This window comes from Gnatocerus cornutus, chromosome 9 (assembly GCF_029298725.1).
Source record: "Gnatocerus cornutus isolate USDA-ARS CGAHR chromosome 9, icGnaCorn1.1, whole genome shotgun sequence".
Lineage (NCBI taxonomy): Eukaryota > Metazoa > Arthropoda > Insecta > Coleoptera > Tenebrionidae > Gnatocerus > Gnatocerus cornutus.
The window spans coordinates 8,058,098-8,085,316 of NC_142241.1; the positions used below are offsets into that span (position 1 = coordinate 8,058,098).

The window sequence follows — 27,219 nt, forward strand, 5'->3', positions numbered from 1 at the left end:
TGTTCTGATCAATACTTTCACATGGACACCATTTTTTTGGTAAATACTTAGATATGTTGAAATTTTAAGTTTTACTCCTTTTGTTTGGATCAAATCCTCTTTAAGCCCGCGAACCTAAAATGTGGTGTTGACTTGATAAGCTTGCTACAGGGAATTGAAAGAAGTAGAAAGGAAGATACAAATAACAGGTGTAGTCGTACTACGTGGAGTAAATTATGTATTCATGTTTAATATTTCACCGTCAGCGTTAGCAGAATAATGGTAAACATCAATATGTTGTCTTAAATTTCGAAATAAAAGCTCACTTCCAAATTACCGTTGAGGCCTGACAGCGCTTGCATTAAAATGTCACTTTATTTTGCTACGAAGACGAGCAGCAACGTTTATAATTTATGAGTTTACTTTTACTAGACAGTGAAGAGATTATGGCCAATTTTCATTTTGTTGCTGATTAATTAGATTGTTCAGATGCCTTAAATTCTTGGGATTCTACATATATAATTTTTAAACTCCTTGAATTGTGTGAATTATTCGTCTGACTACTTTTTGAGCTTACAACAGATAAGCACAGAAAATATTTTAGATACGCCAACTCAATTGATATTCCTGTCAGGTTGAGAGCCTATCTTCAACATAACTTAACGAGCTCCGGAAGTCAGAACTAACTTCCACTAAATTAAATTATTTTCATCCCCATCTGATGAAGCCGTAATTGCAAGAAAACTTTTGCAAAAAGATTACAGTAACGTCCATGTCAAGCACCGCAACGCGACTGAGCAATAAAGGAACAGATTTCCACCACGAAACTGTTGAACGAATCGTTTTCAATAGAACTAATCGATTTAATCTAAATAATCAAAAGCGATAATCTGAGCCGACAGCAGCGCAAGCAATTTATTGATAATAACAAATTATCTAGTGCCAGGGATAAGGTAAGTTTCTAAATCAAACATCCGGAAATGATTTTCGTAGCGCCACCTCTTGTTTTCAGGGAACAGTAATGCTTTTCGCTCTGAAACTCGCGGTTTTTCGCCGAAGTAATACATCATCTTGCTTTACTAGAAAACAATTATTTCGTCATTTTTTATTAAAGAGGATTCATTATTAAGAGATAATATGTCAAGGTTTTATCGAGTCAATGAGAACCAAAATAGAAGAATCTAATTTTAGAAAGTAATTTTCAGTTGCAAGACGATTTTTTGCATAATTCCGTGAGTTTAAAAACAGTAATTTCCATCTTCAAATTGAAACTATAAAGTTCGACCCTTTTATGCGTGACCCTTTTATAGTCCTAATCTGTCGTAAAATAACTGCAGTGTTTCGGAGAAATCATTTCCTTTCTCATTATTGCCACTGAATAGAAAGTCTACGTTCTCATTTCGAATGGATTTAATGTTGAATTAATTCAGGACACGATTTAAGAGGAAACAATTTAGAGAGTTAAGGAAAACAATTTGTGCACTTTTTAGAGCTTTACTGTTTTTCTACGGAATCTGGGAAAATACCGAAAGGAAAAGTTGCTGTTGTTTTTATCAGGTCCCATTTAACAATTAAAAATCCCCTCTAAAGCTTGTAATTAAAGCTTGCCGATGTAAAGTCGGAAAAATAATAGGAGTAAATATCTGTTTTTAAAGGTTTTGGCACTGAAAATCTGTGGTTGTAAAATAATGCAAAATGGTGGATGCGCCGGGAGATAAAACTTTTATTTTCAAAAAGTGGTCTCTTAAAATTTCAATAAATCCTCCGTGTCAGTAAATCTGCAAAAACCGCTTATAAAATCTGAAAATTTTTGAAAATTTCTGGGTATCCTAAGTCAATAAAAATTTAAAATATCTTAAGAAAATAACTGGAACAGTCAATGCCGCAACCCAATTAAATTTGCCATAAAACAGTCTTAATTCGTGCACTGCAATAACTTCTCTTATTATAATTAATACTTATATTACCGCCTGATCAGATGTTCCAATTATCAGATCATACAATTTTATCCTTCCACCATTAAGTCTGAACTTGATTATAAAATTGGAATTTACTGCAGTAAAAGGCTCATAAAATCCCAGCACTCATTTTTAACGACGTTTTTGTTGTAGCTTCCAAAATGAAGCAATTGCGTCTTTTTTATGCCCGACTAAATTAATCTGCGGACTTCGCAATTTTTCTATCAATAAAACAGCGTCATCATAAACGATAATTGATTGTAAAAGCTTTCATTAATCTCCCAGTAAAAGTAAACTGGCAAGTTGTGACTGAATCTATCAATCTTCTTGGCAGTTAAATAATACGACATTTTAATGTAGGCGCTGCTGTAGATATCAATAAGACAATTTGAAATTGAGCTGGCGATGGCGTGGGGTTTTATTAATTTTTCTTCTTGAGTTATAAAAATTGGATAATGAAGGATAAGTGCGGAAACACAGTAATGTAAAGTTGGATCTATTCCAAGACAACGACAAGTATTTGTCAAAGGCAAAGTTGCGGTTTCGTAAAGTATGGGGAACGATGTTGGTGTCATACGCTTCGAATCTCTCATCGTGAGAGTTGGAAACTAATCCGAGGAAAATCAGGGAAATTATCGTACAGTCTAGAGGCTTTCTTTGTAACAGATGTGGCGAAATTTAGTAACAAATGTTTCTACTTTACTATATTAAATTCTAATAAGAGCCACCCGCAATGTTTTATTAAAATTTTAAGTGGGGGGACAAGATTTTAAATTTTTTTACTCAAATATTTTCGTAAATTTTATCACCTATTTTTCTTTCTTTAATATATTTGCCTCGTCACCAGCGGGAACAAAATCTGGGTTAACCACTGAAAGCTGTCGACTTTTATTATATCGAGTTTCATAAAAGCATCCTATCTTCAGTCCGGCATAATTTCCACGTCATAAAGAAACCCCCATGCAATACTTTTATCATCTCAAACAAAAACTTGACGTCTCGCTCGTGAATCTGTCTCTTGGTCCGCGTTTCGTGATATAACAAGCTTTCCTTGTCCCAAAACATAAATTTATAAAAAACCGACGTCTTTACCGTAATGCCATGTGTCAAATGTTAATTGTCCCCAAGCGGATGAAAATTTATATAGGAACGTTCCATCATCAATTCTCGTTTCATCTGAAGCGAAATCTTCAAATGGTGAAGTTTCGACGAGTCGAAAACAATGAAAGACGTCCTTGTACTGAGTTTATTGATTTCATACATAAATAAGAAGAGGTATGTTCTGATCAATACTTTCACATTGCGACCGTTTTTTGATGGAATTTTATGACAATGATTTGATGGGGTAATTTCATCTGCAACAAGAATTTGCGTCACGTTTATGAAGTATTCTTTAATTTTACTTTATGAGTTTGACATAAATTTCAGTGTTGGTTTAACAGCTCTATCGTCGAGACTCAGGCGTGGGATTCTATAACTGTACCAAGGCTTGGGGGTAGGTATAAATAAAAATGAATTTATCGTACCTACATTTACATAGCTTTAAGATGAATTATGCATAAATTGCAGCTACACGTCACAAATTAAAAATAAAATTGGTTTAAAAGTAAGACTAACGTAAATAGAATGTTTTCAATTTATGAATTCTTGAGGTTTATTTCCATCTTTGAAAATGATTGGATTACACGAATATTTGTTTTCTGTTTCCTCAGCATTATTTGAATTATTTTACAGCTGCTTTGTTCCTATTGTTTGGATTTTGTAAACAGAATCTCCACATGTTGCAATTACGATAAAATATGCACTATACGAATATGCAAAACTGAAATATGATAACACTGAAAAACGCTTAGAAAATCACCGACTAAAATTTCCCCGCTCAGACCCTCAATAAAATTTTCATCACCTTTATTTTTCTCTGAAAAGTAATTTCCCTGGATCAGCCACACCACCATCAATTATTCAGTCTTTACAACAACTCCAATCAATAAAACCTTAATCTTTCAATTACCCAAAGGGACAATAACCTCAGTTTTGATCAAATCCGCCACTATACGCAATAAGCCAATAATCCTACAATTAAAGAAATTCCACACTCCACCGTGTGTTTGTAAACATCTAATTTTTGAATGAAACAGAATTTGAGAAACGAGTGAGTATGCGCGCTTCCGTAACTCTCCAGAGAAAGTTGCTGCGAGTTGCGAGTCAGTGTTTAACACGTCGCGACGCTCGACACGACGCTGTGAACGTCCGGCACGTGGTTCACGCGACAGTTTTCGAAATCGTAGTAACAATCAGCTATGGAAATAAAATTTATTGAGGTTTTTGTTTAACGAAAGGTGAGTCGTTTTGTGTGGAACCAATAAAATTTATTTGAACTCCCCAATTTATATTTTAATTTATTTTTTATTATCGATGGTTGCTGCGTATCGTTCCCGAGCTATTGATTTGGTTGTATTATGAATACCGATTGATATAATCGCTTTTTTGGTGTTGATAACAAAGAAAAATCCGGTATTGCCGGAAGTTTGTTTTGTTGGTTGATTGGTGTGTACAAATTAAAATAAAACCAAAAAATCTTCTTTGTTTGAAACTGGCGTTTGTGCAAGTCCGAAGTAATTAAATTTGAAGTTTGCTCAACAACGAAACAACAGCATTCATGTCAATCTAAAATAAATGAAATCCGTCATAGGTTTAGAAGTTGAATTATTTAAATTTAGGAATGAAAAGGATTTTCGGTGCTAAACTCCGATTTGCTGTTCAGATAGGTGTTGATATTTTTAACAGGCTCTTGCTCTAAATGAAAATTTATGAGAGATACTTATCGATTCAGTTACACTTGTCCCCATACATCACATAAATGTTGCAATATCTTGATAAATGCTTCATGTAAGTGCGGGGAAAGCTAAAATTATGATCCTTGGAATTTTATCTTGCAATTTTTTATAAAAGCTAGTGTCTGGCCCATAATATAAAAAATAAAAAAAATGACATAAAATTCTGTGTAAAATACAGACCAATTATTGCACTAGACCCTAAAAATAAATGAAAAACTAACATCAGTAGAATTTAGAAATTAAGTTTAAAAAATTCTTTTAAAAGCACAAAAATGGTGCCACATCTGTTTATTTTTTTGTATTACTCGAAAGGGCAGCCTAAAATCTGTAAGTGGACAAAATTTGGGAGGTGTAATTCAAATAGTTTAGAATTAAAACTAACAATTAGAACTGAAAATCTTAGAATCAAAAATTTTTCTAAATAAAAATTAAAACATTTTTCGAGAAAAAATAGAATTGACATTATGAACATTATGACAAATCCCAAGCATCGCATTACATATTTCATCCAAATTTCATTTCAATGAAAAAGCTCATAAAAGATAATAGAAAATTTGAAATAATTCTGAAAATGTTTCATGCAAAAATACCTGTCATGCACACGCATCAGGCTCTAAACAAACTTTATAGCTGCAGATGCTTTTTACGATTCTATCTATATAAATGCGTAATTTAAAAGCTCCAATTTATATGGAACGTGAAAAATTACATTTTTCTAAACGACCGAGCGAAAATGGTTTCTTCCAGAAGCTTCCGCATGTTTGAACAATGCTGTCAATATTTAACAATTTAGAAGGGCCGAACACAAATTACCATCAACTTTACAAGTGTATCGAACAGTCGTTAAGTGTATTAAAATTTGGTTTATTTGTGTGAATCGTTATTGGAAGGAAAAAATAAACAACTAGAACAAAAGCTTTGAACATATTTTTATAATTTATAAAATCCACTCAATATAGAATATTGCAACCTAGAATAGATATCGATTAATTGATTAATCCACATTAGCTTGCATTAAATCAACAAGTTTCGAAATTAATAGATTTTTGGGTTTATTTTAGAACACAACAAATTTAAATCTCAATTTACAACGCTACAGAAAGCACGGAAGTTGTTTAAAAAATTGAATATTGATCTACAGTATCTGATTTCAATTTTATCGATTTTGGAAGTAAATGTAAAGCGACTTATGTTGGTATTGGACTTCTACTATTTTTGTAATCAGGCAATGTTGACAATTCAAGGTGGTATAATCAAACATGTCGGGAAAAAATTGAATGATGTTTGCTTTTCCCAAACATTTTAGTCTACTCTAATGGGATATTGACTATGCACTAGGTAAAATGTCGAACTGGAGATTAAAATCGTCTAATCGTCTTTGTTAACTTTGTAATTCGCGCAGAAATCAGGCTAATTACCTAAGCAGTTGGTAGGAGCTTAATAGTCATACCTTCCGCTCAAAATTGAAGGAAGAATTAAGTCGTTATGTTCTGATTTTGTAGGAGAAACTTCAGAGTTCTTTAGATTGGAAACTGGTATCGTTCTTCTCGCCAGTCTAAATGTGTAAAAATTTGTTTTGAAATTCAGTGGTAGGAATCAGATTTTTCCATTTATTGTTTCCAAGTTTCGTCAAAGTATCTGTCCAAATCAGGGAAATTCAATTTTGCTGTTCCAAAATGAGCAGGTAAATGTGATTTCCATGACGACTTCGGGCATGTTTTATTAGTTACCTACGTGTGTTGCACAATATTATTAACATCCTATTTTAGTTCAATTTTCTAGCTTAATACAGTTAATAAACAAGTTGAATTTCCCATGAGGGACCCGGAGAGACATGTCCTTCGGATCCGTCTATAGCAAAAGCTGTGTTGAAAATGCTAACGAAAAGTATCGTTCAGTGCCCTATAAAATTTATCCAAAACAGCTCTCCTACGTTTTCAGTAAGATCCAAACTGTTAATTCGCGTCAAAAATAAGACTCCATCCTTTAGCTTTAAGTGGACCTTTCTCATTAACCAGATGGCCCTTAAAACGGAATCGAACAGCAATCGAATCAATTAAAATTTTTTCGCAGTTATTTTCGTTCATTAAATGAAAGTTATTTTTAACACTTTTATTGCCCTCCACAAAATCCTCATGAATAAACTCTTCGTATTTTAACGCCGTTCTCTCGTTTACGCTTTCGTAGTGCTTGACCGAAACATTTCATTTTGATTAATCGAATCTCATCGAAACGTCAAAAGTAAGAATATCCGCCTGGATAAAACGGAAAAGATGTTCCATTCACTGCTCGTATTTATTGGTTTCGTTCTTTGCTGGGTTAATGACACGTAGGTTTGCCTCTGCAGTTTATCGATTGAAATGCATAGTTACTTTTCAAGTAAGTTATTTCTGTCTTGCCACAAATTGTTTGATTTATTTAGAAACCAATATCGTGGCAGAAAGCGAAGAGTGTGGTCACACGTTTTATTTTATTCGAGCGTTTGTGGAGCAGTTGGGTTGAAAATTGGAAATTTAACTTATTTTGCACGAGCCGGCTGCATAGTTGAATTATTACGGTTAGAGGGACACCAAAAGCAAATCTTTTTCCCTCAACTTTCATCGATAAGCATCACAACGTAATTGAAATCACTTTTGCAATTACAAAACTTTTATCCCATAATTGTTTTTCGCTTGTCTTTCTTTGTTATAATAAGGAACGAATAAAAACGCGTGTCAAGGCAAGTGTTGAAAACTATTGGCTGCTAATACAAAAAAAATCTCTAGAGATTTGTTTCACTAACGCAATAAATGCGAATCGATAATTACTTTTCGACTATCACAAAAAACTCGCTTCGATCAAGATATTGTGTGATAGGTTTGTTCCATAATTCATTTCTATGGATCGTTTAATTGGTGCCGTATAATCAGTTTTATTAATTTACTTTGTGGTTTTGTCATACAGCTAATTTCTAGGATTGTAATGGCTTTGCCACATGCGATGCTAATAAGAAGGCACCATTCCAGTAATTTTTGTTTTGTGGAAGATTTATGAAAATTCGTCTACTTTTCTGCAAAATATACAATAGAATATTAATCGTTACATTTTGTTAGGTTCTGTGATTTTTTTAAATTTTTTGAGTTTATCGTTCAAATGGGTTTTTTTCTTGGCTTCTTTCGATTTTGTTTTACACAGAATTTTTAATGCTTTTTAATGCAGCTTCTATCATTCGATGAGTGTAAAAGTTCGTAAATTACCACAGGTTTAACTTTGCTCAAGAAGCATGAAGCTGATAACTCCGTTGATCCAGCTCGAAGTATATGAAGCAAACTTACAAAGTACTCATACAAATAATGCTTAATCTTTGTTTATTCTATCGACATGTAAAGTTTTCCAGAAATAATATTGTTGAAGAGTTTCTGTTATTTTAATCTGTGTTTACGGAAACATGAAACGATAAAGAAGTATAAAATAGAATTTTGAAACTGAGCTGAAGAAGCAATTTTAGACTGGAAGTTTTTATTCCTTGAGCCGCTATTTTGATTAATGGGCGATCAGATCTTATTACAAGAGTTTCCTTCAGGTATCATGAAACGTAAACAGAAAATTAAGTGTCATCAATCAATAATTTCTGCAACAAAATTAGAGTTAGGCCAGGGTGACCTTCTTGTGAGAATCTCTGGAATTATCTCTAATGACTTTCTGCGGCGTCAGCTTGTGGCTTTCTAATGTGGACTGTATTCCCTAATCCTATGGGAATTAATTACTTAAGCTTTTAACAACGTGGTGTTGTTAAACATTGGAGAAAATATTGTAGAACGAAAGAGGTAAAATAAGGATAATAAAAGAAAAGAATGAACTAGAACAAAGAGAATCTATCTGTTTTATTTTATTTCGTAGAAACGGAATGTTTTATGTTGGTATCCTGTAAAGCTTGAAAGAAAGGCAGAATAAATTATGAAGTGCTTTATTTAAAATAACAAAGCTAACACCTGCTTTCGGTATTACAGACTTTATTTGGTTCTTTGTTTGATGGCAATGGTAAGATGTGAGAATTTTCCAATTATTATTCATTATAGTTTCTAAGAAAACTCAATCTTAAGTTGAACTTATCCATTTTTTGTGTTACAAACTTTAATTGGTAATAAATTAGTAGAAGTTTTCCCACCTAATTGGAACTCTAATAAAAGTTTTCTAGTCACTTTGAAATTCTAAAAAATTAAATATCACCCCTTTTTTTCTATGTATACCTATACTATTGAAAACCTATTAGTGCTGGCCAAAAACAAGAAGAATAATTAATGTTTATGTGAGACATAGCTAATTATGTTGACAATGTTAAGTGCGCAAGTAGCTACGAAACTGAACAAATTAAATATCCGGCTTCTGAAATTCTTTGAAAACACATTAACTTTTTTAAAAACCGCCTTGGTTGTTTTTGCCAAATTTAAAGGGTAAATGAAACCTAAAATTGAGCAGTGTTTATGCCGACGTCCAGCAAAAGATCAAGGGTTGTTTACACTAGAAACGAACAATCGTATAAATATTTTACAATGTTCTATTTATACTACGTTTGTTCCTTGTCCTTTGAATTTTTTATGTTTATCATTTACGTTTGTTATTACCCACATTTTAAACAGTGTTGTCTTTTGTACCAAAGAAAAAATTGTGCTTATTGTAGCAAAAGTTGTATGTAAACTGAAACTAAATAATAAGATATCTCGTTTACTTTTCTTGAATTGATTATAACTTGCAAACCTCATGTTTGACTGATTTGAACTGTGATTTGTTGTGCTTAAAGTTTGAACGCTATTTTTGATCGATTTTGATGGTAATAATAACTCTCCGTTTGATGTAAAATTGAAGAATGCTTGACGATTTTATGGGTAGAAAAATTAGTCAGTTTTGATTCTGATGTTTGTGAAATTTTCCTTTTTTGTGGGGCATTGAACTATCTAATGCTTATCGATTGCCTAGAAAACAAAAGCAACATTTATTGGAAGTCTCTTATAATCATACTAATCGTGTTAATGATAGATATTATAGTAATAAACAAAACGAATAAATGGTTTTCTGGTACGAGGTTTGTATACCATTATATTCATTTATCATCTAAAATCTTTTTATAAGTTCAACTCCAGTCGTCGCACAGCCAAACTTATGTTATCAGAAACGTAGTAATTCGAATCAGATGAGAATCTTTCGTTATCGTTTCAAGTCTCAAACAAGTGCTCGGGCGACGTCTTTCAAATAAAGTGTAATTTAAGATGGAACGTTTTTCAGACACTCGTTTATTGACTTGGACAGTTTTTAAAATTTTATTCACGTAATTCTGACAGGAACGAACTGATTGATTAGTAAATCTCACGATAAGTTTCTAATTTAAAATCTGATTTGTTTTTGTAAATAACAACGTTAACCTTGTCGGAAATGCAGCAATGCAGAACAATGTTTAAAGCGTTGGAAGCTGTCCAAACCATAAAATAATGCACCCAAACTAGCTTTTTATTGTTGGTCACGCCGAAATAGTTTTATTAATTGAAACGATCTTTTGTTCTTTGACAGTCTAATCAATTTTCCAGCATACAATGAGATTTGTAGTTTTGACTCACTTTCGAAAGATTTCGAGAATTTTTGTGTGGGTTTCGTGGAGTAAACGTTGGAGCTAACTTATTTCAATCAAATTATCGAGCTTCAAAGTTTTTAATTACCTCAACCAATCCGTGAAATTGAGCCGCTGGTATTGAATTTTTCTGCAAACTGCTAAGTAGCTACAAGTCTTTTCCATGGAAGTCTTAAATAAATCGTAGCTCCCCAGCACAATTAAAAAAATCTCGACAGAAAAACCAATTTGTCCTGTCGCATTTATTTTGTACGCAAAATTAAACATTCGGAGACATTTTCTCTCTATTTTCTTCAAAACGTGAAATAGATTATATGGCTCTAGCAAAAATGAGCTTTAGAGCTAGCTCGACAATCCACTTAAGTCTGACGGAAGCCATGGTGGCACACTCTGTCAAGACAATTTACGTCTGGTTTTCTTTTTTTGGCAATTTCAATCCGAGCTCGACTCTTGAGTTTGGCCGAACAAAGCAGCAACTTCAAGTCGTAGTAACTGGGCCCACGCATAATTATTTCTTCGTAAACAGGCTCAAGTTGCTCAAACCGCCCAAAGTAAACATTTAAAGGACAAGATGGGATTACTAAATTTAGGCTGCTAACACTGTTGAGGCTTTACGATCTAACCATGTTGCACCAAAATTGCCTCCAAAGTGACTGTTAACATTCGTGTGGTCAGCAACAACTTCGTCGATTATGCAAAATTTTCATGAATATTTTATGTCGGATAAGTGTCAAAATTGTTAAATCGGGCTCAACCGCATGTGTTATTTTATGCGGTTCTAGCCGAGTGAAAACAAAAGGACGAGAAGAGTGGATAATAAAATGAAACCGACCGTGTTGGGTATGTTTGTGGCAGGACGTTTATCTTACTCGCTGTCATAGATCTAACTTTAACTAAATTGTTACCCTTTTTATTAATAATTCGACTTGTTGAAGAGGTGATTAATCGTTCAAAGTTTGCAGAAAACTCCGTGTCTTGCTTTGTAGGGAAAATTATTAGCGATTAAACACGGGTAGTATCTCAAAACTTTGTAAAGAATTCGCAGTAAATGAGACGTTAATTTTCAAGATAAAGACAAACCGTGAGAGCAAGACAATTTGATTCGGGGAATTGATTTTGTCTCCCTTTCGCGGGGTGGTATTTAGGTCATTCTAAACTATCACGGTTTTCTGGATCACTTCCTTTTTCCAAAGGATGTTCATTTTTTACACCCGTAGCGACGTGAAAAGAAGTTCTGGAAAATAAAGTTTGTACGAACAAGTTTCCCGGAACGATAATAAAATACACAGGTGCATCAAAGTGACAAAGTGGAAAACGTCAACTTTGCATCGTATAAAGTAGTTTTGACACGTTGTGTTCAGATTATTTTTTCTGAATTTCTGAAAACTTTCATTTTAATAAAAAAAAGACTATAAAATTGGTGGATGCGCCGGGCGAAACACATTTTTCTGAGCCACAGATGTGCAGTTTGATTTTTAATAAATATTTACTAAACGTCAATTTTCCTTGATAAATTATTTCTCGTGAAGTAAACGTCACATGATGTATGGAAGTTTTGTTTTTTTGAAATGCCTTCCGGACATTGGATATTGTGAATATTTATGGGTTGTGGTGCAACCAGTTATCTCCATTATCTATCCATTTTTAATACATGACCTTTGCTTGCACATAAGTCAAGTCTGAAATATTTATGAAGGAACGTTGATGGGTCTGAAGAGAGTATAAATTGGGGGTTTTCATTGAAAGAAGTAATTCTAATAAAAACGCGGCTTAATTCTAAGAAATCAAACAATTTACGTACGTAAATGTACGAAGAGGTCAGCAGCATCTGTAGGTTTGAGTATATTTAAAGCACCTACTCGTATTGCTCTAAGAGAATTTTAAGAATCGACAAAAAATTTAATGATTACAACACAAAACTCTTCGACTTTTTTCGTCTAAATTTCTCTTCCATTTGAAACACTATAAACAACTAATAGACTCCTTGTTACCGACGCAAGAAATTACCAATCCAGAATTAGAACACCGAGAAACGTGACTCAGAACCAACAAAACTGCGCATAGAGTAAAAACCCTTGTACACTTCAGTTTTAATTGTACGAATAGCACCGTTTAGGTTCCACAGAGGAAGCAACATTACACCCACATTACCTTCATGGCCCAAAAAATTTTATCGCCATGAAATGTTGTAGTTTCGTGTTTAATGTTTGAACTATTTCACCTCCGGGACCCATAAAAGAATTTGCTGGGTCAGACAAAGTCTCATTGTAGAGGTGACACAATTTTGCACACAATTTCTCTGAAATTACTCGTAAAAATTTGATTGTTGAAAAGGTGGTGATTCTACGATGTTGTATTTGAAGTATTTTGAATTTACTGGGGCACTCCAATCATAAATCTAATTTAGAGTGACAGAAATAATTGGGCTATATAAATTGTTGGCAAGGTACCATGAAAGTGCGGAATCTGCAGTGCAGTATTGGCAGTATTGTGTCTGCATTATATGCTTAGTCGGTTAATAAAGCTCTACAGTTTTTCGTGGGGGCGAAAGTGGATGATTTAGTGAGGGAATTCATGCATTCAAACAAATACACCATGCGAAAGCTTCAATATCTAAAATGTTAAAAGTCGTAAGCCTGACAAAGTTTTTCATTATTTGCGGGATTTGGTTTTTTATTGCAATATTGTCGAAGGAAATCAAATAATGAGAGAAACATAAAAAAATACAGTAGAGAGCAAAAGTTTGTCATGTTTGGTTTTTGATATGAAATATATCTTTTTGTTTTAGTTGTTAGATTAAATCTTATTCAAGCACAGTTAGAAAAGATTTTTACAATAAAAAAAATTAATGACATTCGAAATAATAATTTAAAAATAAAAATATTTTTTTTTATAATTTACGAGAGAAAAAGTTTGTCATACTAATTTTCTGATTACTGGTACATTTTTCTTATCGATAGTAGGCTATGTTCTTTATAACCTGTGACTGTCAGTTAACAAGTGCGTTACTGAAAAAGTGTTACCTGACAAAATGGTAAAGACAGGTAAAAATGTTACCCCTGAAGTTCGTAAACTAATTGTTGAAGCTGTTCAATCTGGAAAATCACAGAAGGACGTCGCCGGACAGTTTCATATCACCCAAAGTGGTGTTTCTCGCATTGTTAAAAAGCAAAATGTTTACAATGACGTGAAGGATCTTCCTCGCTGTGGTAGACCTAGAAAAATTTCATATCGATTGAGCAAAATTATTAAAAAAAAATCGGTTGCCGACCCAAAGAAAACTGCCGTCGATATTTGCAAAGAACTAAACACGGAGATTGGCCTTACAGTAAGCAGATGGACCATAGGACGCATTTTGTGTAGTGCAGGATTAAACGCGTACGTCCTGTGAAGAAACCATGGATATCTCGAAAAAACCGAAAAGCGCGAATCCAATTTGCATTAAGGCATCGGGACTGAACTGCCAATGATTGGTCCAAAGTGCTTTGGTCAGATGAATCTAAGTTTAAATTGTTCGGAAGTGATGGTAGACGATACATTAGGCGTCCAAGAGGAGAAAGATTTCATTCACGATACATGACACCAACAATGAAACATGGTGGTGGCGGCACTAATGTTTATGGGTGTTTTTCATCCTTTGGTGTTGGTCCCCTAGTAAAGATTGAAGGTAATATGGACGCCCTTATGTTTAAAGTTATTCTTGAAAACGACATGCTGCCATATGCCCGAAGGAAAATGCCTCGTGGTTGGATCTATCAAATGGACAACGATCCGAAGCATCGATCCAGACTTGTGATAAACTAGCTCCAGACAAAGAAAATCCGTCTTCTTGAGTGGCCCAGCCAATCCCCGGATCTCAATCCAATAGAGCATTTGTGGGATGATCTCTCTAATCGTGTTAGCTGTAGAACTCATAAAAATACGCAAGAATTGTAAGATGACTTGTTGAGCGAGTGGCAAAAAATTCCACAAAAGATAATTGATAACCTTATTGCGTCCATGCCTCGGCGCTGCCTGGCAGTAATTGCTTCAAAGAGTTATCCAACTAAATATTAAATACATTGTTTTAGGACTAATGTTTACTTAGTTTTTTCTGAAATAAAAAAGTATGACAAACTTTTGCTCATGGAATTTGCAAAAAAATTATTTTTTCATTATTGAAGTATTATTTGGAAAAAATGTTATTTTTTTATTGTGAAAATCATTTATAAATGTAGTTGGATAAAGTATAATTTGATAACCAAAACGAAAACAGAATAATATTTCAAAAACCAAATATGACAAACTTTTGCTCTCTACTGTACTTCTAATGTTTTTATAGAAAAGGGAATGCTTTTGTACAATATTGAAGCAGGCCTTGAAACTGTAAGTAAATTGTTTTTTGTTCCAGATCACATCCTGGGGGTTCCACAAGACGGTGAATCCTCTCGAAGACGCAAGCTCGACGGACGGGGCCGCAAAAGGCCCACAAAACGTCCGTCCCTGGACACGACACCAAGCGGCCATGTGCACGCCGGTATACCGCCCATGTAAATGTGCACATTACTGTATAATACACTACAGCTTCCACAATTGTTAAGCACAAAACTCTGGTGGGGAATTAAAGTCTGACGTTTAAAAAGTAAAAAACTAAAGAGACCAAGAAATCAGATAAAAATCCAGACTTCCTCTGATTTATTTAATTTCGATAGGTCTATGATGGATACCATTTTATTCTTAACAATTATTTAACCATCAATCTAGTTAATAGACGTCTGCATAATTCATTATCCACAACAGGCCCTTTTGATCGGCTCCTGGTTAAAGAATTCCGTTTAGCATCAGCTTGCACCTTCCGGAATTTCCATAAACCCCCCATAAATCACCCCCGTCCTCTCTTGTACACAACTTGTAGTAAAACATCGCAACGATATTTTACGATTTTCGTTCGTTTTCCCAGACTTGATTCCAACCCACCATCACTCAAACAAATTAGTGCTTATCCATGTGGTTTTTGCAAGTGTACTTGTCTCATCCTAGATAATTTGCGCTTCGCTCTAATGAACCTCGACAACGAGGACGTGACATTGATGTTCCTCGATTATCTCGATCCTTAAATCTCACTCTGCTTTGATTAGTTACATACATCTAAATTTAGAACCAAGGGAGTCTGTTCCTTTAATTATAATGTTTGTCATAATTAAATTGTAGAGTGGGACGTGGGCCACGGGGGCATCTCACAGAACATGGAAGTGGAGGTACGGGAGGAAGCATCACCCGGAAGCCGATCCGGCGACTCCACAGCATTGCTGGTCAACAATACGCCTGCTTATCCAGTGGCAGGTGAGCGTTGGAGTTTTTCTAACCAATTTATTGATTTCGACAGTAATTTATGGCGGTTTCTATTGTTTTATTTCATTCGGAACACTAGTCAACCATTTAGTAAATTGGATGTAAGAGAGGTTTAGACGACGTAAGATTTTATTAAATTTCTTCTATCAAATTTGTTAACAAAAATTAATTAAAACAATTATTGGCTGACGTACATTAACCCTTTTCCTGTTGTAAACGTATACAGAGCCCGGCAACACTTGTGTCCACCCCCAAAAACGTCTTTATTTTATTTTTTAAATTTGCATACGCTCATAGTAATTTGTTTTTCATCATCGTTAGTTTTGGCAAATTCGCGAATTTTTTCGCAAAAACTCAAAAATCGCTAAAAATTATTCTTCTTAGGCATCCCGACGCCAAGCAAACCCTGATAAAATAAAACGAATTTGACGACAATTCGAAATTTTAATAGGCCATAACTCAGTTATCTGTTGACGCATCAGAAAAAAAGTTTTTGGATTCAGCGTAAAATTCTGCGTAAAATAAGCGCCAATAACTGAAGCTTGTTCTGCAAATAAGTGGGAAATCGACTGAAATAAATTTTTGAAAGTGCTTGGTGGGTTTATAAGAATTATTATTATTATTATTATTATTATTATTATTATTATTATTATATTTATCCATAGAACTCTGTATCTGTTTCGTCATAGATACACATAGTGTGAAATCCACCGTTTCGAAGATATTTCCGGTGAAAGTTTATTGTCGAACATCCATGAAAATCACTTCTGTTAAAGTGTAACTTGCCTATCAAACAGTCAAAATCGCGAGAGAATGCACTCACAATCACAATCGCATGATTAAAGGCCAAAGTAGTTTGTAATGTAATGAATATGTTAAGTGTAAAACGGCTTTCACTGAGATACGAGTCCGAGAATGCAATTTATTTTTGTGTGGTGTTCTGACCACCTTTGAAAGTGAAGACGGTCTCTACTTGAACTGCGGGAAAAAATGTTCCATTACAATTTCAATCTGACAACAAGAAGGACAATCACTTACTCTCATTGTACATAACTGTAAACAGTACGGAGATGCAAGAAGTAATAGAGCTAGAAGCTTTAAGGAGATACTTTAAACTTTCGCAACATTTACAGAGAACGCGGAGGAGTGGGAAAACTTTTAATTCTGTAATTTTTTTAGGCCATAAAAGCTTTTGTTGGATACGATGCGCTGTCTACTGAGAACCTAAAATATTTATCTTTATAAGACTTTGTGAATTTCCATTTTTCTTGATTTCAGTGCGGTAGAGAATGGACATAGAGAGCGGCCGAATATTGAAAATTCTAGACTCTCGTAGTCCTTAAATTCGTAGTTTTACCATTTTATTAGCTCTAAGTATCAAGAAATTAAAATAAACGAATGAAACTTAAAAAATGACATTACTTATTTAAAGACAACAATGTATAAAAACGAAACAAACAGAAGTACAATCCTGAATACTAACACTAGAATTTAAAAAATATGGGATCAAATCCAATTACTTTAACACGCAAAAAACTGAAAATAACTAGAATTGTACGAGAACAAAAAATGCGGGCGAAGTCCAAATGAGAACAATAAATTGATACAATGGGCACGTTTTATTACCTGACCCCTTAAACTGTTTGTATTGTCCTTTTTCGACCTTGTTTTGATAAATGCATAGACATTTTTCTCTTGGGGTTTTCCTCGTAAAAGGTAAAAGGCCTAAGCAGGTAAACATGATTGCAGTAAACAACACCTTTGAAGTTGAAATGTTTTCATTAATGCGATGGACGTTTTATAACGAAGTTTGTTCAGACCTCATGATACAAATAAACAGCGCGGGTTTTTTGTAGTGTACACGTGTGTAGACTTTAATTTATACATATCGAAGTACTTATAGAAACAAAATGCATTAGAAAAGACAATCAATACAAAAATTTGCGACTTGTTTAAAATGTATGCAATCTTTTGAAGAGCCTGGCGTGAAATCCATATACACCGGTATAAATATTTAAAGGACATAAATTCTGGTTCTGTTTTTGACACTGACAGGGAAATGTTATACTTCCTGACAATTCCATCGACGACAATGATCATTTATCAAGGTATACGTATAATAATACCATTAAGCAAACCAAATCAATAACTAGAGGAAGCATCACCTTGAAATATGTATTACCTACCGGTGCGTCTCTTTGATATTCCCTAATGGGTCCGATCGAGTTTTCAATTTCCAACTTTACAGAGAGAAAACCGTTTTCTCATTATCTGTTAAATTATAACATGTATTTTATATTTGAATTTTTGGTCAATTGCGAAATTAAGGAAACAAAAGAAACAATATATGGTAGATTTAAAGGACTAGTCTGGACATAAAATTATTAAAAAGGTCTGTAAATAATGAAACTTTGTCAACAAAAAAAATCATAATGTGGTCATACGAGCTGGTTTATTCTGGACCGCATTAGCTGGCATCAAACACATAAAAGAGAATTTGTGCAATTACCCTCTCATACCATACATGTCCCTAGTCATAATTTAGAGCACAATGGGTGGAGTAAACCCATAAATAACAAGAAAACCTCCCGGAAACGTTCTATCTGTTACCCCCAAAACAAAGATAAAAGCTTTCATAAACCTAATTCCATATTGTGTGAGCGGAAACTCACAATAATTGTTATCGACGCTTGATAGTTCCTTGGCTCATTAAACTTTCATTATCCGCTATTCTGACTTAACTTATTAAACTGTGCTTTAGTAAAACTGAACGACAGGCGATCATGTTTATGGCGAATGGAACAAAAGCACGACAGCTGGAGACTGATTTATCCTTTCCCTCTGATTGTCTTAAATTGGGCACAAAACCGTGGAGACGACGACACATAGAATTTGAAGTGATTATCGTTTTGGATAGCGGCTCTAAACGAAACTTGTTAGAAAAAGTAGATTGTTTGAGATAAACGAGAGCGAAACAAACGAGCCGTTTTCGCTACGTTTTCGTTATTAACTCGTTTGAGAGGAGCTTTGTCTAAAGAGTAATGTTAAATGGTTTGTTCTTTACGACTTTAGAAACAATTAATTCTTGACTAGCTCAGACAAGAAAGTTTTACTGTTCAGCTACCTCTAGTCATACATTAATCAAGAAAAGACGACTTTTAAAGTGTACTTAAATTTAATCTCTGCCCCAATCGATTAAGATTACGTTGGAAAGTTTGTACTTTGATGTAAAACCGATTCTTGATAATAAAATCTGGACAAGCTTCATTTTCTTTGAACTGTTTATATTTTGAACTAATGTTAAAACTCCAAGTATAATTTTAGAGTGGCATGCATTTGCTTTTAAAAATATTGTGTTTTCATGAACTTTCCGACAGCTTTGCGCAAATTAGATTGATTAGGCAACCCATTGTGTGCCGCAAGTCGCTCATTATATTATTTAGTTCGGTACAGGTACCGTCATGCAAGAATATAAAATTACCAACTAGCGTTTATAAACAAGGCAAAAAATAACGAAAGAACTGCGTTAGATTAAAGCATAATTTTCCGTGGGCGTAACTTTCAAAGGAGAGCGTTTTATGTACGAAACTTGTGTTTCTACAGAGAATGCGGGTTAAGCTAGTTTCTTCTTAAATGAGTCTGAAAAGAGATTTTTAGGATTAATATAAATAGCGATTTGAGCTTTATTGATAAGCAAAAGCTTTGAGTTTGTTACCAACGAATTATAATCTTTTAGATTGCTTTGTATGTTTTTATTGTATTTAGATATGTAGTTTTAATTTAACGTAAATTGAAAGGATCAAGTTATCTAATTAAGAATAAAAAAATAAATATTGCATGTTGGCAATACAATTTCTTTATCTACAAAAATGGTGGATGCGCCCAATCAAATAAAATTGCTACATAAAATTTTTGGCCTTATTGCACATTTTTTAATAATATGATCGTTAAATCCAATAAAAGCGAATTAATGGCGAATTATACCCTTACAAAGTAGTGCTTTCATCTGATACTTATTTATGACCCAAGGCAGTAAAATCTTACATTTTATTACAAACGTGAAGTTTAGTGGCAGAGGACCAAAGGGCGAAGTCACATAATTCACGGAAGTAATAAAAAACGACTTCATTGCAAAGGACACATTAGATTTTTTAAAGTCGATAAGCCCTAAAAGGCTAGTCGTTATCCAACAGTTTTGCATGCAATTTAGTGTTTAACAATCATAATAATTTGAAACGATTTAGAGCAGGATAGTTTATAGCGGAAGTGCTTAGCCAGCCACAAAACTCGTAAAATTCGTAGTAACAATAATGGGATACTTCATTGTTGAGTTCGTCACTGCCGATTTCGAATAAAAACGGTTTAGTGTCGTGAGGGCGAGGATTTTATTAAGGTGTTGCAAAAAGGTAAATATTGGGGCGAAATTTTCTGCGTTTCTAAGACTGACAAACATTCGCATCGTCATTATCATTAGATGAACTCTTTCGTTTCGCATCAGAACAAACGATAGCTCTTCTTACGTCCGCCCTTTCAAAGAGTTTCAAGGGAAAGTAGCTCGTCCTAAACAGCTTGTTTTCATTTCAGCTTTTAGCGTAATGTGGCGGTAAACGAAGCTCGCCGTTTAGTGTAAACTTACAAAAAGCACCACCTCCACTTCCATTAAGTTAAAGATATAGTAGGACTAATGAATTATTTAATCGAGATTTTACCGTCACGATTTTAATATTTTATTCGAACGATGATGGTGCAGTTGCGTGCTCGATTATTTAAAATTTTTACCCCACAAATGTCATAACCTGTCTTGAATTTTTCAAAAGCTTGTTATTTCTAAAAATTCCTCAGCGGTTTGCTCGATAATTAATGTTTTATTGTGTTGGGAGCACGTCAACAGCGGCGGTGGGAGCATCGATCGCCGCACGTTTCCTGTAAAATACTCTAAAATAATTTTTCTTTGTTCTAGACGGACCGGTGGTAATAGTCCGTGTCGAAGAGGTGCTGCTCGTGGTCCTCGTCCTCATGATATGGGTGGCGGCCATCGCCTTGTTCTTCAATCGTTGGGGAAAAATTCGCATGTTGGAGCCTTATCAACCAAAATTCCACCAACAACCGCACCGACCGTCTTGTCCTTTAGCCCCACTTAGTCCTCCGGGAATCACTCAAGTGAGCAACACCGTGCCCAGGGCGCAGAAACCGGCAACTGTACGTTCTAGTCATGCGTAGATGATTAGAGCACCTTTGCACATGTTTATTTTGATAGATAAATTGGAATCGGTGGAGCGTTTGACATAACAGTGGCTCGTATCAAATTGATGGATTTTTAGATTGTATATGCAGGATAATGTATGGTTCAATGAGGCATGCAGTTGGCAACGTTAAGCGGACTAAATTTTCCGGATAATTCATACAGGAAATGACACCTACGCAATAACTGCTCAAGTATTACAAGTTTCGAAATAAAGATTTTATTCATAGTCACTTTTATGACATCGTTTATAATAGCAAAGTTTACCATTAAAATAAAAATGCGATTGAATCTGATATTCAAATTCACAAAAACGTTCGTGTAGAAAGATCCAAATCACTAAGTTTAATGTTTAGCTATAACTCGAAATCATTGGCCATATAATTTGCTGCAGATCGATTGGTAGTTTTACGAGTTATAAGATTGATGTTATTCTGTTATTTGTTGTGATGGCGGTGGACGTGGACAACCTGTTATACCAAACTAATAAATTCAAGCTTTTTGATTAAAAGTCAAATACAAATATTTTTACTTTTTTCAGTACCAAAAAAAATCTTAGTGATTATTCTACAAATTACATGTAAACATTGCGTGTGTTATTTCGAATAATGACCTCGTTGAACTCATAATTACGTTTCTGGAATTCCGATATTACAAGATTTTTTGTACTTTTTTGCTCTGATAAGATCTTGGGTCGAATTTCATCAAATTGACAAAATCGTGTGTGCATTTCAGTTTATGAGAAAAAGGTGGAAAAATGTAAGAAAATTCCTTTAATTTCAAAGTTCTTCCAGTTTTTAAAATTCAAATAGATTCTTAAGATCAAATCAGAAGATTCTCTGGTTCTGTGGATATTCTTAATTCTTTATACGTAATTATGAATTCCGTCACACTTCTATTCTAAGGTACAAAATGGTTAATATTCTCAACTCCTTAGAGTTTCTACTTTAAACTTTCAGCGGAAGTTAAAGCTTTAGGGAGACAGCCCTACGTGCACTTTCTGTCAGTCGGCAATCAAAGGAAAAGACGAACTCGTAAAACTTATTGACTTTCTAAAAGGTGCAGGTTCTGAACACAAAGTACGTTTGATTTGATGATATTTACAAGATTCTTCTGGATATAAGGAGATGGAAAAACAGAAATAAATTGTTTCGTAACCGTTTTGTTGCTATCTAACAGGTAAAACGCCAAGAAGAGGTGAACATGATTTAATTAAATTTGCGCAGAAGTGAGAAGTTCTTGAACTCTCGTAGAAAGGTAAATGCTCTGTCTGCGGTCTCATCGGAATGATCAAACATTCACATTTTAGTGAATAATTGCCTGAAACAGTTAAACCAATGAACAACCCTCGGAAGTTAAATCATAACAGTCTGAGATGTCTTGTCTACGTAATTGGTTTGTCTAGAGCTCTGGCTATATTTTCTCCTGGCGCATCCACCAAACTTTATATCACAACAAACATGCTTATTTGAACCTGCTTATATTTTTAAATTCTGTACTTCATGTTACGTACATTTTACAGTTCCAGTTACAGAAGATAAACAACTATTTTAACTATTATTCTCCATGCCACTCGTTCTAATGAAACAAAACGTATCCACCGGTTTAATTAAAAACCCACGCTAGAATGTAGAACGAACGTTTTCTCGACCACTGGCACAAGAATCCTAATTTTTAAACAACCCTGTCGTGATAATCTCATTCTGTCACACAGCAAATGGAAAATAGCAACGCAGTTTATCCCCAACCGGTTTAATCCCATTTTTGCGTAGTAGAGCACGTTTTCTACTTTATAATAATTTGATAAACATAACAATCGTATCACTGTCATTCCAATCAGTGATATCCGATTAAATAACACAAATGTTTGTTTTTATTGCCCGCATAAAAACTCGACGCTTCCAACATTATTCTCAGATGTCATATGAAAAAATGCAACTGCAGCGTTCTTTGTTGTTTTTCTCAGCATTTTATTTTAAAGCCGTCGCCTCGCTGTCGTTTATATTCAATAACACCGTAGGCTGGAAGGTTTTACAAAATTCTTCGCTAAAGTAAAGATGTATTTTGTGCTTATGATAAACGATGAGAAGGAAAGTAAAACGGGTTGCTGCGCCTCTTTGCCGTTGGCTGAGGTGTTTTCCATCAAAACATTTTAATGAGTTTAAGAAGAGTTTTTATCATTGAAAGAAGACATATTTCATTTTTGCGGATGATAATGGAAATTTAATGCTAACATTATGTGAAAAATGGAGCTTCCAGCAAGGTGTTTAAATATTAAAATTGAATAACTTTCAAGTTACGCTAGACTAAAATAAGCTCACCACTTTTATTAGTGTATTCAGCGCACTTTTATTATTGAAACAGTGCTTTATAGTCAAATCAGAACAAACGGCATAGTTTTCAGAAATAAATAATGTAGAGCAAAAATCCGGAGCTGATCGTGAATTGAATAAATTTGCAGGAACCGATGGACAGTAATTTTTAAGTTGCTTTCATTCTGACATCCTTTTGGTCCACACAATTCCAGTGAATCCTTTTTGATGGTAATTACAAGAAATATTGATTTTCCATTTCTTGAGTGTCTGCTCAATTTTGCGTGTATGAATTATTCCCTGACAAATAAAACAATGTCTGTTACATATTCGTTGCAGCAAAGGATGTCATTTTCAAAATACAACGTCAACGCCATGACTGACCCTTTGTCAGCCCTTCCATCGCCCATAATTCGACGACCGAGACAAAACTCGGTGTTTGTGGGAAGTTCCACAATGGCTATCCTGAATCCACCCCCTCGTCGTGTAAAATCCGCCATCGATATACAACACATGGTGGTGAATGAACACAGCCCCACGTCACTCACAGGTAATAGGAAAGGTACCCTTACATGTTCAGTTAGAGCACTGGTAAAACAATAGGAAATGTCTGAAGAATCGAAAAATCTTAATAGAAATGTAACAAATCAGAGAATAAGGAGGAAAAAGAATCCAAACCATTTTTAATGTTCAAATTCTAAATTAGGGGCTACGAGTATAAAACAAATTTAGACTTCTACAATTTTAGTTTGGACAACCAGAAATTTAATTTAAGATTAAGATCGTAAATAATTTTTGAATCATTTCAAATTTTTATAGAGGTGTCCCAGAACTTGCGCCCCAGAGAGAAAGGCAACTATTCTGAACGAAAATTTTGAAACTAAAATTTTTTAATTTAAAATATAATCAACATTCGACGAAAAAACGGTAGCCAATCCCAAAACTGAACCGAATTTGAAAATCGATAACTATAGACACATACTATCATCCATTGGTCAGAGCTTTTGGGATTGGCTGTTAATTGTTTATCCGTTCTCAAATACTATTAATCTTAGTCAATTTTTGTTTTGAAATTTACCACCTGCATTGTTGTGGGACGCTCCTTTGCTCTCCGAGCACGAGTTTTGGGACACGCTGTAGATTGAAAATGAAATTCTGAAGACAGACGAGACAACATTGTAAGATTTTTTCCAGACGTTTCTCATAAATTTGAAAACAGATTTTCAGATTTTTATTTTTAAGATTCAAATAATAAGACGACATAAAAATTAGATGTACGTTACAATAAGCACTAAATTTCCCCAAATAGTTAAGACAAGTGCAAAGCAAAACTAATTTATAACTTACTGCGCTTGTTATTATGTAGTTAAATTAATTGCTCATGTTTTTTAATTGGTGGAAAACAAACAATAATTGAAAAACAACTAAAAAACTTATATTTCTTATTTATTATTATTTAATATTAGTATTATTATTTATAAGCTCCAATTCCCTGTGCCATTTTAACAAGACTTGTTATAATTATAAACTAATAAGTGTATTAAAATAATTTATTGAAATTTTTATATAAATATTAATATTTATAAGTAGATCTAATTATATGATACTCCTATAATTTATTACCAATACGTTTTCAGTAGTACAGAATTTGTTCTAAATAATTCGATTATACATATAGGTAGGTTTTTACGCGATTTTAATTTATTCTACAAACATTTTTTTGGTTTAGTGCGAGCAATGAAAAAACAGAAATTTAGAATAATTGCACATGTTTCCAAGGAAAAGACCTTCACCTTTAAACAGTTCAAGTTGAGCTACGCGAAATTAGTTTTATAATGACCCAAAATGGTGACAAAATTTGTTAAAAAATGTACGTCTCTTTAACATCATCGCGTGATCAACACAATTTGTTTGTCATAAATTAAAATGTTGTTAATTATGCACGTGAAAAGGAAGTGGGACTGATGAATATTAATTACTGCTTCAATGCTTAACAAGTTGTAAGCAATTTTTTATCACCGGGTTGAAGAATTATATTAATTTTGACATTAATTTTTGCTTGTCGGATGTCTATCAACACTTAAAGACAAACTAAATAAATTGTTATCATAAATTATACTAACCGGATCTGGAAAATCCTACTGTTTTACGTCAATACTGGAGAAAATATTAATAATGTAAATTTTACTCCCCTAAAAAGTGAGGGCGGTAAATTTGAGATGTAAATTCTGACGTCGACATTACACTGCTTAATTCAAAGATTTTGAGGATTCAGCTGGCATGCGTAATTTTGTTTTTTTTTTTCAGGTTCTGTCATCCCTATCTTAAACCGCGACCGCCGCCCTTCGATCACCATCGACCGCCCCCGTCACCGGCCCTCCATCGCCATCTTAGATCGCCCGCCTCTCCCACAGCGCTACCGCCGTTCGTCTTGCTTCGTGGAGCGCCCATCTCGACCCCATCGCAACTTCATTAGCTTTGACCAACCCATAAACCCAAGCGATCGCAAAATGTCGGTAACAATCGAAGGCCCTTCGTGCAGTTATCAACAACCCACTATCAGTTTCGAAGCACACGTAGAGCCTTCTTCCATCGAAATCATACCTCCCAAATTACCAAAAGTCTCTCGCAGTTTCGAGCAACCCCCAAAAGAACGGTCAAGACCCGAACGGATGGCTAATAGTTTAGAAATCAGTTCGGTTAGTTTTGATCGAAGGTGCAGTATTCCCGAAGAAGATCGATCGTCTCCAGTTTTTATCTGCATGGACGAGACGAAGATTACTGCACCTTTGTTAGAAGGGTTGAAAAGCTCGGACGTGTGATTGGTGGCAACGCTTTAAGATCGAGATGTATTTTTGTATCGATGATATAGCTTTAACTCTGTTGGTGCTTCAGAGATTATATTTTCTACAATTATAGATGACGGGCAGAGGTAAAATGTGTTGCGGGGGGTTAATGTTATGAGATTGTCTGCACAAAACGGGTGCATTAAGGGGCGCTTTTGCCAAAAATAGGCCTTGAATTTGAACGAACAATATTATTGAAGTCAATAAACCCAGCACAAAGTTTCGCAAAATTCGAAGTTTGTGGTATTTTATGTGCATCTCGGTGGTATGCATTTGACGTCAGAGAGTCAGAACAACTTCTTTGGAGCATTAAATTTGCGTGCGAAATTAAGCGAATGACGTCACATACGAGTTTAACGGGTCGGCATTAAATAAAATAAAACTCTGAACTTGGTTATAAAATTAATGAGGCTGTAATAATAATTATGTTGATTAAATCAATGCAAAAAATGTCTCATCGAAACAGATTTATTTATCGGCGTAATTCTCAGTTCGCCAGCTTCGGGTTTTTGAAGATTTTATGAAAAATTTCGAACAGAAATTGAACTCAAGAAATTTCTAAAGACGATTTGGTCACTGCATAAAATCTAGATTAATTATCTTAAAAACTATTCAAAAAATATCAAGGCTAATCCAAGAATGAAGGCAATAATCTTGCTTTTTAATATTCAACCTATAAATTAGTTGCCATATTTCATTTTAAACTTCATATCTTCAGATTCTAATATCATCTCAGAACAACATACCAGAAATTCTTAAAGATAGTTCCAAAAAACGGCCTTCAAAACTTGTGTCTCTACTAGAACCTAAAAATATGATTTCGCACATAAAGAAAACGAATTACATCACATACCTGCCTCGCATAGTTTTCATGCGATTTCGACGCACATAAACATTTAGTTGGTGCTGTTTCGTGCTCAGTACAAACAACGCTTTGTTTTAGTAGATTTGCCTCTACGCGGTTCGGTTTCCTCAAATTACTGCACTTCTCCGTTGAACTTTATCTAAAAGTTTATGCTATTCACAAACATTGGTAGCATACCTTCGTTTTAGCAGACTTGGCGAAATTGCATTCCACCCCTTTTAGCATATGAATTCTTGTTTGTTGTGAC

At 34.3% G+C, this 27,219-nt stretch overlaps 1 protein-coding gene across 3 annotated transcripts; it reads left to right on the plus strand.

Moving 5' to 3' along the window:
- Positions 1-4,145: 4,145 nt before the first annotated feature.
- LOC148168502 (uncharacterized) lies at positions 4,146-26,095 on the plus strand. 3 transcript variants are annotated; one of them, XM_088046054.1, is made up of 6 exons: positions 4,146-4,276; positions 14,767-14,905; positions 15,567-15,698; positions 20,668-20,906; positions 23,601-23,811; positions 25,569-26,095. In XM_088046054.1, exons 3-6 carry the CDS (start codon positions 15,602-15,604, stop codon positions 26,081-26,083), a joined length of 1,062 nt encoding a protein of 353 aa, XP_087902180.1. In that variant the 5' UTR covers positions 4,146-4,276; positions 14,767-14,905; positions 15,567-15,601; the 3' UTR covers positions 26,084-26,095. The 3 variants fall into 3 exon arrangements, with proteins under 3 accessions (XP_087902180.1, XP_087902182.1, XP_087902181.1); XM_088046056.1 differs by having other exon boundaries at positions 20,668-20,867; XM_088046055.1 differs by having other exon boundaries at positions 14,767-14,892.
- The last annotated feature ends 1,124 nt before the right edge of the window (positions 26,096-27,219 follow it).